The sequence below is a fragment of the Falco peregrinus genome, chromosome 4 (genome assembly GCF_023634155.1).
Source record: "Falco peregrinus isolate bFalPer1 chromosome 4, bFalPer1.pri, whole genome shotgun sequence".
NCBI classification, from domain to species: domain Eukaryota; kingdom Metazoa; phylum Chordata; class Aves; order Falconiformes; family Falconidae; genus Falco; species Falco peregrinus.
In genome coordinates, this window is record NC_073724.1 from 113,159,641 (window position 1) to 113,172,972 (window position 13,332).

The 13,332-nt window shown below is 41.3% G+C and overlaps 1 protein-coding gene across 1 annotated transcript in view; it reads right to left on the minus strand.

Annotated features, from left to right (window-relative positions):
• TMEM135 (transmembrane protein 135) overlaps positions 1 to 13,332 on the minus strand; it is a 189,443-nt gene that overhangs the window by 14,492 nt on the left and 161,619 nt on the right. The window contains exons 7-9 of the mRNA XM_005232203.4: positions 6,484 to 6,525; positions 4,834 to 4,980; positions 2,571 to 2,640 (exon numbers count right to left, since the gene is read on the minus strand). Coding sequence (XP_005232260.1) covers positions 2,571 to 2,640; positions 4,834 to 4,980; positions 6,484 to 6,525 — 259 coding nt within the window. The remainder of the gene's footprint in view (positions 1 to 2,570; positions 2,641 to 4,833; positions 4,981 to 6,483; positions 6,526 to 13,332) is intronic.

The window sequence follows — 13,332 nt, forward strand, 5'->3', positions numbered from 1 at the left end:
CCACTTGACAGTTATTACTGACCAACTCCAGGAACAGCCACAGAGAGAACTAAAAATATTTTAAGAATTTCAGATCCTTAAAAATCCAAATACATAAAAATCAATTTTTCCACTCATGTTTTAATTTTTTAAAAAGGTCATAGAAAAAGCAGGAAATTCAAAGATCTGGCTACCACTTCAGTGACATTTCCCTGATTGCATTATTGTAGTCAAAACTAATTTATACTAAAATACTACACAAGACTGGTACAAGAATGAAGTACAGTTTAAATGCACAACTGGTTTCTCTAAAGAGAGAACCGCCTTATAATTTTTTTTTTTTTTAATTTATTTTCAGTCAGGTCGAGACTTAGTTCAGCTCCATTATCAGCTGGGTTTTCTTCTCCCCTCATCACCTTTCCAGGGTATATAAAATGTGAACAAAATGATGCTGAACAGAGAACCAAGGAGGACAAAGACTCCTGAGTATCTCCCCTTTCCTTTTTTTCCTCTCTGCTCTTCTAACCATTAACACATCTCCCCACTCACCTAAGAAAGGACAGAGAGAGTAGTGTGGGGCCGACCTGCTGTGATTTGAGGAATTCATAACCTGAATTTAGATTTGGGTCTCTCAACTACAGTAATTCAACAAGACTACCACCTATTTCTCAGCCGCCCTTCTGTTTTAAAGGCATTTCTAGTTCATTATATTCCATAACGGTCAGATCACCTCTCTTTTTACCCCATGAATTCTCACACACACAATCATTCTTCCAGCAGATGATGACAGTTTTCCATGGAGAAGAGGCACCAGTTCCATGATGAATCCTTAAACAGAAATCCTCACTTCTTGGCTCTAACTGCACTTGCAGAGTAGTAGCGTTATGAGGCTACTTACAGATTTGACTGCTGAGCATGCAGTACAGAATGCATAAGGATTTTGTGTGAGATTAATAAAAAGCTCAGAAAGCAAGTATGGACTAACAGTAGTTAAGAGCTAATGACTGTAAAATATGCCAGATGAAAGCACTTTATGTAGAAGCGCAGCAGACTGAAGTTACAGCGAGGCACTCATTAAAAAAAGATGCACACTAAGAGACACTGCTATCAGCAGAGATCTGGAAATGCAGCACGTCCACCCATAAAATCACTTCAAAGTAATAAAAAATCTTACATTCATTGCAGTCTTGGGCATTGATTCTGAAGGCTAGACACTGATACCTATGGGGAAAACAGAGTACTCCGCAAACGGAGGCACAGGGAATGTTTGCTCCCCAGAGGATGCTGACCAAACAGGAGCACTCGGGAGATGGGAGACAAAGCAGGCCGGGAGGCACGGAACAGCGGGCGCACTGGGCAAGGCACTGAGCAAGCACAAAGCAAGAGGAAAGTCTGTGTGCACAAAGATTTTACGCCTGGAAGAAAAGAGCCCGTGAGCGGAGCATTGAGTAGGCCGAGATAGCGGTGAGAGGTTGTAAAATTGCAATTTTAATCTGGGTTCTGTTAAATATGTGTCACACCTACAACAGAAAAGCGACATTATCTACCCTGACCTATTCGTGAATGCTCTAAATGCGTATTCTCATCGCAGTTCAGCAGAGCACTTGAGCACCATCTCAAATCCTATGAACTCCAGCACAACTTATATCCCTGTTACGCAGTGGTCCGCTAACATACTGCAGTGTAAAAAGAAGTGTTAACACAACACAAAATAGTGTTAATAAACACACATGAATAAACGTTTGCTAGATTTCTTCCGATGCTAAAGTTAGAGCGTAGCTTTTCTGAGATAACACTACCTGTATACATTTTAATTTTAAGAAGTTTTTTTTGAAAGTAAGATTTATTACAAGTATCTGAAGATACTTAAAACCATTTTTGCTGCTGCATGTATAAAGGCGGGTAGGTTATTAAGTGACTGAGATCTTCTGGAGCCTTACCAGCTCCTAAAACAGGCATAGCAGGTGGTACCACCTGTGCCCACCCAACGCCAGCCAGAACAAATCTCTACACAGTACTCCTCTGAAAAAAAATAAAAATGCGCCGATCACATTAATAACGGAGAATTAATTATCCCACTGGACATAAACAGCTCTCTCTGGGTGCAGCAACTGTGACCAATCTCTCATTACCCTGAGCCCTTAAAATAAATGGAGGGAGGAGCGAGCCAGTGCCCAGCAGCAGCGTGCCAGACCCGCGCAGCTGCACGTGTGCCAGACCCGCGCCGCCTGCCAAAGCAGCGCATTCCAGGTGCTTTATTAATTCTGTGATTTGGGGTGGAGTCACAAGTGGGCTCAGCCGTGAAGTGCATCACATAGTTAAAACAAGTTCCTCGCTTGCTAGTCCATTTTTTCCCACACACTTGATGTTATTCATTCACTACAGCTAATCTGGAAGACCAGAGAACTTTAACCACCCCCACCCCTCACCCCGTTCTAAATTGAGAAAATCTGTTTTCAGGCTTGTCACATTTTCAATAGGAGAATGAGTAACAGGCTGCTTTCTCACTTCCTAAGTATATGCTTTTTCTGACTAAAGACTTTTACCCTTTCTTTGCCAGAGTTTGTCAATCTAACTTTTTCTGCACTTACTTTAATACAATATGAGATGCAATTATCTCCATAGTGTTTACAGCATCTATGCCTCGGGCCATGTTTGCACCTGCAAAAAGCACAATGAAACACGTATTAACTCATAGCTGTTTTCAGCGTCATCAACAGGAGACTTCATAAATATTTCTCGCCTAAAAATACATAAAGTGCTCTTTTTCCCACCATTCATTCTCCACACTCCCCACCAAAGGGCACCGTGAACTTTTATGACACCATAAAAGAACAATAAAAACTCAAAATACTTTAGTTGTACAGCAAGAAGTGTCTGCACACTTGTTTAGAACCGACCTCTTGCAGTGCTACACATTAAATACAAAATTAAAGAACAAATTTTCTGTTGTGGTCAAGAGGGAGAAGGGCTGTGACCCTCCCTGGTTCGCCTCTGCTCTGCTCGAAGGTTCTGGAAGGGTTTCTGACCACGCAGCCGTTATCTGTGTCCTTACATCTTTCACGCCGTTGTAAGGCACATTGGAGGGCAAGGAGGAACATAGAAACGCACAGAGATACCCTGTGAGAATTCTCTCAATTACAGGCCTTCCACTTCTGGGCTATATCTTCTACTGTGTAGATTTTTATGTAGCTCTTACTTCGGACTGAGAATTTGACCTTGAGCATTTAAAAAGTGACTGGCTTGGGATGGTGGGACGCGTGGATTGAACAGTTGTTAGCCCTGCGTTATGTAGAATTAAAAGACATAAAGTCAGACCAGGTCTGAACATTGTATTTTGCTACAGCCAAGTATTTAAGTTTTAATGCAAAATAAATTAGACAATTTATATACTGCTTCAAATATTTTGGAAGTTTTGAATCGTGTACTGTAAAGTCTAATGGCCATAAATCATCTGTGAGGTCAGTTTATGTAGCAAAAATTGTAATGAGAATGTGCTCAGGTTACAGGCATTTAGACTCAATTATACTGAAAAGAACCATATGGAAGAGAAACCTGTGAGAGCATTAGGGCTGGAAATGGAAAGTTTTCTGAATGTCTGAGTTGGGAGTTCCAAAACCTTAAAGAAAACACGCTCTTCTCCATGCACAGTCTCTTGATCCTTGTATTTAATGACCAGTGGAAGAGCTAGAAACTATCTCTAGCAAACTGAACAAGAGGGTTTTAAGACAAAACGGGTATAAGCAACTCAGCTAAAAGAATCTGCACGTGGCTGGAGCCGTCTTCTCCTTGTAGGTCTTTTGTTGTCTAATACAGTCATGCCTGGAAAACCACTGCTGACCTCTCTCACATTTTTCAACTAAAAGCTAGAGCAAATCACGGGAAGTCGCCATGGGATGTAGGTCACTTCACGTTTGTTCGTTGTCTGAACAAGTAAGATAAGCCGCTGCTTTGGGAAAACAATGCACTTGGAAGACTCGTTTCTCTGCTGCACGTCAACAGGTAAAGATCTGGTCATAAAACCACTCCCGGAGAGGCCAGTGGAAGTGGAGATTCATACGTGTGGTACGAACGAACAGACCTCTAGCCCATTTTTTATTCAGTTTCTCCTGTAAATGAATGACTCTCGTGGTACGCAACATGCCTAAAGCGGACATACCAAGCACAGCAGAAGTACATCATCTGAACATATTAGGCTGAAAAGCTATCTGATGTCATTTCTTTAAGCTCATGCTAAAGGAAAATAAATGGGATCCTGTAGAGCGGGAGGGAACCTATCTTACCTAACTTCAGACGTCTAGACTTGACCTCGTGCAAAACAGTTTTAGGCTCACTTTTTGCTTTGCAATTTCCTACTTCTGACAGCGGAGGCAGGCCATGTGCTACCAATCCTCTTCTCAGGCAGTTCTCCTTTATGCAATACAAAGATGTAGGTCCCAAAAAAAGATGATGTTACGGTCATTTACGGTGACCTACGTAAGGTCTGCTGCTGTGCAATTTCCCCTCAATATCACTACTAGCACCATGAGAACCATGCCAGGAGCTGGTTTTGCTGAGAACTGCAGGAAAAGCAACCACCGCTCGGCCACTCAGAACTGACTGAATTTATCCTCCCTTTTTAGACAACTGTGTGTTGCAAGTCACAGCGATGACATAGAGGTCTTAAATTTTGCTTTCACTGGAGTTCATCATTTGTCACTGCTCACTACCCAGTAAAAATGAAATGCAAAACACTAAAACGCAAAATAAAAGTATCATTAAAAAATATCAAATACAATGTAACAAAGCATAAAAATGAGCTAAGTAAGAATGATTAATTTTTTTTTATTCTTCTTTTTGTCTCTTTTGACTCACACTTTGTCTATGAGCTTTTTTGTCAGAGCCAGTATGTTCATCGGCTGTGGTATTTTTTCACAATGCTTTATCTTTCTGTCTATTTTTGAAAATGCTGTTTCAGGTGAAAATGAGTGAGTAGGGATTTCTTCTTTCCCCACAATGAACCTGAAACAAAAGAAAAGAAGAAAGAACAAAGCAACAGTTACATAAATAACTTAAAGAAACACATAAAGTCCAGTGCAGGTCTGTAAGACAAGCTTGAAGTTACCCACAGGTCTGCAAAAGAAAATATATCCTATACAGCTGCCAAACCCTGTATCTCTTTGAAAAGATCACTCCACCAACTTATATTTAAACTTCAGATAATGGTCACAATTGCTGCCAGGAATTTTTTAAAACTAGGAACAGAAACATTACAAGGGAAGTCCATCTCTCAGAGACAGGAGGAACACTAAATAAGAAAATAAAAAGGCATATGAAGTATCTCAATTATCTCCAGAAAAATGAGGTTGCATAAAGGATGGTAATTACTACAATGTTTTTATAAAATATCTGTTTTGTAAAATCTTCAAAATGTTTTCACTCCCACCATGAGCAACAACTTTGTTTTGCTTGGCTTCCTCTTCAGCCCTCTTTCTTCACCCAGAGTTGATATTGTCAATATATCAGTTCATCTTAGGTGTAGAATTACTGTGTATCAAGGGCAACGGAGGACACAATGGCAAGATGTTTCCTAACGCTCTGCACTATAATCCAAGTTCTGCTATACTGTGGCAGCCTTGCTGAGGGTGATGAAAGGTATAAAAACTTTTGCCATTCTATGATTTCAGAATGCACGCTGCCATAGGAGTGTTTCATGTCTATATTTGTGGACTATAGACCAGCTATTTAACTATTGGCACCTTGTATCAAATTCCATGGCTGTTTCATAGCTGTAAACTATAAAATATTTCCCACTACAACAGAAGGTCTGTCTTGCTTGATTTCAGCTCTTTTCTTCACCTGTGGGTTGATACTGTCCATGCCCTGGGCTGTCTGAGTGGTAGACAGGTAGCAGAATATGTAGCGGAAAGATAAGAGTAACATCTCTTTGTACTTCTAAGACAAGACACAAAGATGAGAGAACTTTGCATAACTACAACAAATGAGTGAGTAACACCAGAGGGTCCCATCACAAAGTAAATTCTAGGAAAGCCTGGACCACGATGGCAGACACAAGGTTTAGTGGCGTGTCGAGGGACTCAAACGAATAGGCTACAAATCCATGCTCTATTCGGGTGCTGGTTACAGAACTACCGTTGTATTCATTAAACATTTTCTAAATGCAGCAAATAAACTCCAGGTCAAAACACAGCAGCCATTTGCTTCCAGGAGAGTATCAGGAATTGCAAATCCCAGTTTTAGAAAGGAAAAAGATTAACACTCCTTCAAAAACATGCAACCATATGTCCGCATTTCCTTTAATAACGGTCACAAATATGAAAAGATTCCTCTCTTGCAAGCACATTATGCATTCTTCAAAATATGCTGTATACCCCAAGAGCTGGGAAAGCTTTACAAAAGCATAATTTTCCTTGGGAATACTCTTTGCATGCAATGCAGCTGCTACTGCACACGATTCCTCAAAGTCTTCACTTAAAGCTACGTACTCACAGAAACATTACTTACTTTAGTGCAGAGTATGTAAATCCTTTCAAGCCATCTTTGCACCTGAAACATAAAAACAACAGATTTTTTTTCTGTAATGGGCTGCTTGCAAAATAAAGTGTTATAGATTCAAAATTACGTAGAAGGGCTGTGGATGAACACCAGCTCCTCACTACCAGAAACAGCCCATCTGTAACAACTCTGTGGCTATCCCCAGCTTCACAGTTGTCACCACGGCCTTGGGACATCTCAGAAACAAAGGGTACAGCGTCCAAATGCCAGTGCTTCTCTCTTTTATCCAAACCAAGAGTAGAGGAATTTTTAAAGGATGGTGACAGAACCACTGGGGTGACAATGGGAGATTCCATACGACAAAGAACTGTTGCTCATTATGAGTTTTACGAAACATAAATGTTACTGCAAGGAGAGAAAGGAGGGTTGGACCTCAATAAAAGACCCACCATCTTGTGAAGAACTGCAGGGAATAGTAATTCTGGCTCTGAGATAAATTGTTCTGCTTTGCACAGTGCTGATGTCTGCAGCTTGCTACTTTAAGACGGCTCTCAATCTGAAAGTCCAGTTTTTCAATTAGAAAAAAATAGAAAAAAAATCAATTAGAAAAAAAGAGCTGTTGTTCTGATTCTGAGCTTGATTACATACATCCGTCCTTACAGACTACAGGGTTCTTTGTGTGAATAACGATCACAGTAAAGAGTCCATAACTGGCTGTGAAAGATGTAGGCTACTGACTTTTTTTCTCCTGAGGATACAATGAAAGGAGCTAAAGTCTGCAGCTCCTACGGATTCTTCCTGGAAGACTTCTCAGTGTCATGTTGGTAGCAAAGCAAAGAGCGGATACTTGGGGTTTTTTTTTCCCTTTTCTTTTTATAGAATTGCATGGGGAATACATCATGGTAAAAAAAAAAAGCATTCCTGACATAACCATACAGCGCAAACTAGTAACTTGTCAGCACCCTCGTTTCAAGAACACATCTAACTGTAAGACAGGATGGCCGTCTCAAAACCTTCACAAGTGGCAGTGGGGGAACACAACCCTTTGCCTCCTGCCTGCAGAGACCAAACTGTCCCTGGAAAGCCCGTGCCCAAGCCCTCCCAAGAGCACAGGACACCATCCTCCAGAAGGCACCATGAGCGGTCAGGTTGATGCTACCGATGGCTGGATAGACACGAACAGCAGGAAAAACACAACGAGATGAAACGATCAAGAAAATCTTGCTTTGTCCCAGCAGGCAAGCACCTGGTGCAGTGCCAGTAAGAGGTCACAGCATGAAATGCTCCTGCAAAACACTTCCCAAGGGTATGGCCTTCAACACACATATTTCCAAGGACCTGGTTTGGTCACCACGTGCACAGTGCTAAATAAATATTAGGCACAGTTATACACAGCACCAGAAAATTCAGCCTACGGAGTTTCTCTTTCAAAAAGGATTGCACCTAAAATATCAGTCATGTATAGACGAACTATAAGGGTTCAAGGTAAACACAAATAAAACTGCTGAATGTATCTTTAATTAATATAGAAATCTGTAACCAAAAATAGGTAAACATTTTACTTTTTATGATTCATTAGCTAAGGAATTCAGAAACTGAAAATTATCATAGCACTTTTACAGAGAGATGGACTGAAACAATTGGTGAGTGATGGACTGAGAGCAACAACATTAGCTCTGCCCAGAGATCACCGCGAATCGCTGGCAGAACTACAAACAGAGCCCAAATGCACAGGGTTTACATATACCCGCTCTACCCACACCCCCATGGCCTGATATCACGAGTTTGATTTTAAACCTAGAATTGACTGTAAGTTAAATGCCCTTTGAGTTAAGGGCGTTCAAAACATTACATCTGCAAGCTGACAGCTCAAGAATAGGGCCCTAGTGTCTACTTCTCTTTCCCAGTAAATTAAAACCATACACAAACTGAAACGTAAACATGCATATAAACGTTTCTAGAATACTATTGAAACCAGAAAGTAATTACAGTATGAGCATAATGATGCTTTTGCCTTAATCATTCCAATGCAACTGCACTTCCAGTTGCAAGTGTTCAATTATTCCTTTATCGCACCAGCAGATGTCCCTACCCCACCAGCGCTCCAACTCACCCGGCCGATGCTATACCATTCATCCACTCCTCCTCGAAGAAATTGTCATTCAAATCTTTTCTTTGCTAGTATTGAAATCTCAGAGGACAACTGAATCACCGACAGACGAAACAGCCCTCCAAGCCCCTACTCATTACTCCAAGAAACCTGAAAAAGATTTCTATTGCCTATTCTAATTACATGATCAAAGTCAGTTCTATGAAATAAGTATTTGATGTATTGGAATTTTATTAGTTATTCTTACTTTTCTTGTTCTATTAATGTGTATATATATATACACACCCGTATAGCTACAGAGCTACCGCTATGAATCCCCCTGCAAAATGCACTGAAGATAAATACATAGTTCAATATGGAAGTAATACTAAAGATAAAATTCCAATTTTTACCCCATTAACTTCCTAATTTTTCAAAATCATAAAACAGTATAAAAGCACAATTTAAGTTCTTAAATAGAATTTAACTCATGCTGCTTGCTGTCTAAAATGTCTTGTGTAAAGTCATTACGCAAAACTAATGGGCATGTAGAAATATTGTGTATTAAAGGTTTCAAAACCAGAAGTCCTAGAGACACAATACTTTCGATCACGAATAATTTACACCATAACTTTCCCTTCTCTGACACAGCAATTTCGCTCTTACAAAGGAAGCAGCAACCAACAACGAAACTGGCAATCTAATTTTTGGCTCTACATCATCAATTCAGTATATTAAAGGTTTCAGAATACTGGCCTAGAGATTGAAATTGCCTAGTGTATTCACTCACTACGTACACAACATTGAGAGCAACAAAAAAATCATTCACATTGACTCCAAACATTTTTGTGTGGAGAACCCACACTTCTTTTTGGCGGGGGACCACAAAACCCCATGCAGGGACAGTGCAGAGATGTCACTAACTCAGTGACTGCCCTCGATGGTGACCGCGGAGGTACAATGCTAGCTGCACATGGCACGTTTCATTAACACCTGGCTGCTAATAACTGAACTAAGACTAATGATTTGCTTCATACAGCCGCTAATTGGTAATAATAATGCCACCACTAATTGGTAATAATAACTTTTACTCAATGCTTCATTGCTCAAGGGGTGAAAAAATCTGCACTCTGCTGCTGACCCCTGCAAGCCATTCAAGCTGCAAACGAGTGCAGTAAAATGCATTACGAGCGCCTGGCACTGCAGATACCCCTGAGACGGGAAAAATCTCAGTAGCGTATTACTACTACTACATTTGTTTTTAGGGTATTATTCAACCTGGAAGGTCTAAGACAAGCAGTGAGTTGTATGTCGTTAGAGGTACTCAATGTGGCTCACCTCTGCTACCATTCCCACCACCCTGAAACATCCCGGGGACCAAATCCCAAGCTGCAGGAGGGCGGCACCTTTTTTAACCCAGCGAGCAGGAATTTAAATAGTGCATAATCTGTTTATGTTTTCCCATCAGAAGGGAATTTGTCCTTGGTACAAAGCCCAATGGCACCAGTGACTCTGCCAGCTATCCCTGTTGGGCACCATGAACCTGATCCCACCACAGAAATGCTCTGCTCCGTTCCCCCTTAGTTTTGGCCAGAGCCACGATTGGAGCCAGAGGACCAGAAGAACTAAGGAGCCATCGCAATACATTTGGCTTCTCCAAATTCCCCTGCTGGGACAATTTTGGCACATGAGCAGATAGGGTCGATTTTAATCATGCGTATTTATAACATGTAACTTACAGCCACACACATTTATTTTTTTCATAAAGAAAACAGCAAAAGCGGAATAGAGCCAAGGCTTGATACTATGCTTCTAACAAGACACAAATTAACTAAGTATTTATGTTTGTGTATGTAAAGAAGTGCTGTACAGGAGTTTATACTACCCTCCCTCCATCCTGTGGGAAGGAGAAGTTCCCCCACTGAACTGAAAGGCTGGATGCCAACAATTACATTTTGGGGATTAGTATGTCTTGTCACAACTCTTCTAAAGATTTTCTCCATGACCAACTGCTATACCCTGCAGAAGAAGCCTTCTGAGGAAACAAGTCACTTTTCACCCACAGAACTGGTAAGCAGAAAGCTCACAGCAACAACATACGCCATGTTCAACAACGTCCCCATATTGCTTATGTTATCCTTCGGGGTAAGAGTAAATGAGAAACTCCTATATGCAAAGCTCTCGTTGTGGCCATGTGGGAAGGAAAGCTGGGAGCACAGGACACGTGTTGGCATATTACTGCAGCACATCTGCCCGTAAAGACTGGCTGGGAGGGACCACATTTCCGAGTTAAGGTGTCTTGTTTTATAGAGAAGGGAGGACGACAGTGATGAAATGGGACTGCATCTGAACACGCCAGCTACCTCCCTTGCTATTAGGAATTAAAAACTATCTACACTCCTTTGTGAGCTGTGCTGATCTCCAGAGGATAACCCATTTTCTGTTTTCAGCTACTTAGAGAAGTTACTATCCTGTTTTTCTACCCTTCGTTCCTCGTCTTCTCCCCAGTGTTAACAGTCAAGGGCAACAGGTGTCGTTTTTCTGAGACGCCTTCTGTATCCAGTTCTCTCCTTCCTTTTCCACCTCCCCTTTTGCTCCTCCTTCCTGCAAGTCGCACTCCTATTTTGTATTTCCCCCTCGCACCTGTCCTCTAAGTGTTATTCTCAAAAGCTCATTTCTTTTTCTTTTTTAAAAAATAATTAAATAAATCCATCAGTACCTTCTCCATACCTCTCCTGGTCTGACAGTTTCCACCATGCTAATCAAGTGGGTTGTGACTATGAGATGGAAAGTGCAGAATAAGCACCGCTGAAAAAACGGATTATAACGGAATTCAAGACTCAAGGACACACGCTTAATCATCCTGAACCAGACAAATGGAAGAATTAGTTCAAGCTGAGTTCTAAAGTGTTTTGAGACTGACTTGTTTTCGTGGTGACTGTAACATAAAGTCACATTTTGGAAATACTAGTTTTGCAAAAGGCTCTGGGACCCAAAAACAATTCCAAACCAGTAAGACCCTCCTCACTGATGTAATGATGTAGAAAAAAGGTACTTAAAAATGAAGTATTTTATATCTCTGGATGTAAATTAAAAGCTAACCCAGTCAAATTGGATAAGAGAAAGGAAACTGAAACCAAAGGCTGTTCAGAAATGTGTACCACTAGTATTTTTCCCAGAGGAAGAACAGACATTTTCAGTTGTAAGTGGAAAACCTGATTTCTAAAAATCATGATTGGCCATGCCATAAAATCTATTTTGTCATTACTTAGTTGTGGTGAACTTTCCAACTATGTGAACAGTATTTACATCATTCTCAGTGACTGAAGAAGAACGTGATTATTGTGCTAATCCTAATGCCCCCATCCAGCCAGCTGTCAGTGGTTTATGATGAGGCTGCAGAAAGACATTTTTGTCCTCATTTAGATAAATCTATGGGAAACTGGATCCTAAAATTCTTTGTAGATAGGGTTATACAAGAGTCTTCTGACTTCAGGAACTACTCATGACTTGCATGTCAGCTTAAAAAAAAATACTCTGCCTATATATTTTCCTATCAGAAATAAAGTGCATCAAATTAAAACTGCAGCACCCTACTTGGAAGCAGAGAGGCATTTAGGTGCAATTCCTTTGGATCAAACCCACTACTTGCAGTTGAGTAGCATCCAAACACAAAGGAGCCTCCTTTCTAGGTATACAGCTACAATAGGCACAAGGGATCTAAACGCAGGAATTTCCTTCGTAGATGGTGTTGGGATTTAACCCGATGGGCAGCTAAACACCACGCAGCTGCTCGCTCACTGCCCCCCCTCCAGTGGGATGGGGGTGAGAATCAGGAGTTAAAAATAAGTCAAATCTGCGGGTTGAGATAAAGTTTAATAGGACAGAAAAGGAAAGGATAGTAGTAGTAGTGGTAGTAGCAGTAATAAAAAGAATTAGAACATACAAAACAAGTGATGCACAACGCAATTGCTCACCACCCACCGATGGATGCCCAGCCAGTCCCCGAGCAAAGTGGCCCCTGGCCAGCTTCCCCCCCCAGCTCTGTACGCTGAGCATGACGCCATACGGTATGGAACATCCCTTGGGTCAGGGGGGTCAGCTGTGCCGGCCGTGTCCCCTCCCCGCTCCTTGTGCCCCCCAGCCCCCTCACTGCTGGGGTGGGGTGAGGGGCAGCAAAGCCCTTGGCTGGGTGTGAGCTGCTCGGTGGTGATGAAAACAGCCCTGTGCTATCAATGTCGTTCTCGTCCTAGATCCAAAACACAGCACTGTACCAGCTAGTAAGAACATTAACTCCATCCCAGCTGAACCCATGACAGATGGCTTGGTAAACATGGAAGAGCTGAGATTTTTTTTGCCTTTTCTTTTGCAATTATAGCCATTTCAACTAATCACCTTTATCTGTATCTTATTAAAAACATTAAAATCTGCATATCTCACAAAGATAACCCCAAAATGATATCTGTATTTCAAACCAAGTTATGGTCTCCTGTATAGACACGCAATCATTTTTGTCCGTCCATCCATCCATCCATCCATCCATCCATCCATCCATCCAGATGGAAACATATCTCTTGGAGACATCAAACAATCATATCAAGACACCTGGAAATGCTGAGCTCAAAACCAGTCTGTTCCATGCACCCGGTGCTGTTAACTTTAACATTTCCCCCAACATCAAACTTACGCCCTTCCTTTGTGCTATATCTCCATATCCCAACTTTTCCCAGATGACCCAGGAGCAGGAATAACCACCTGCTTCCCTCTCT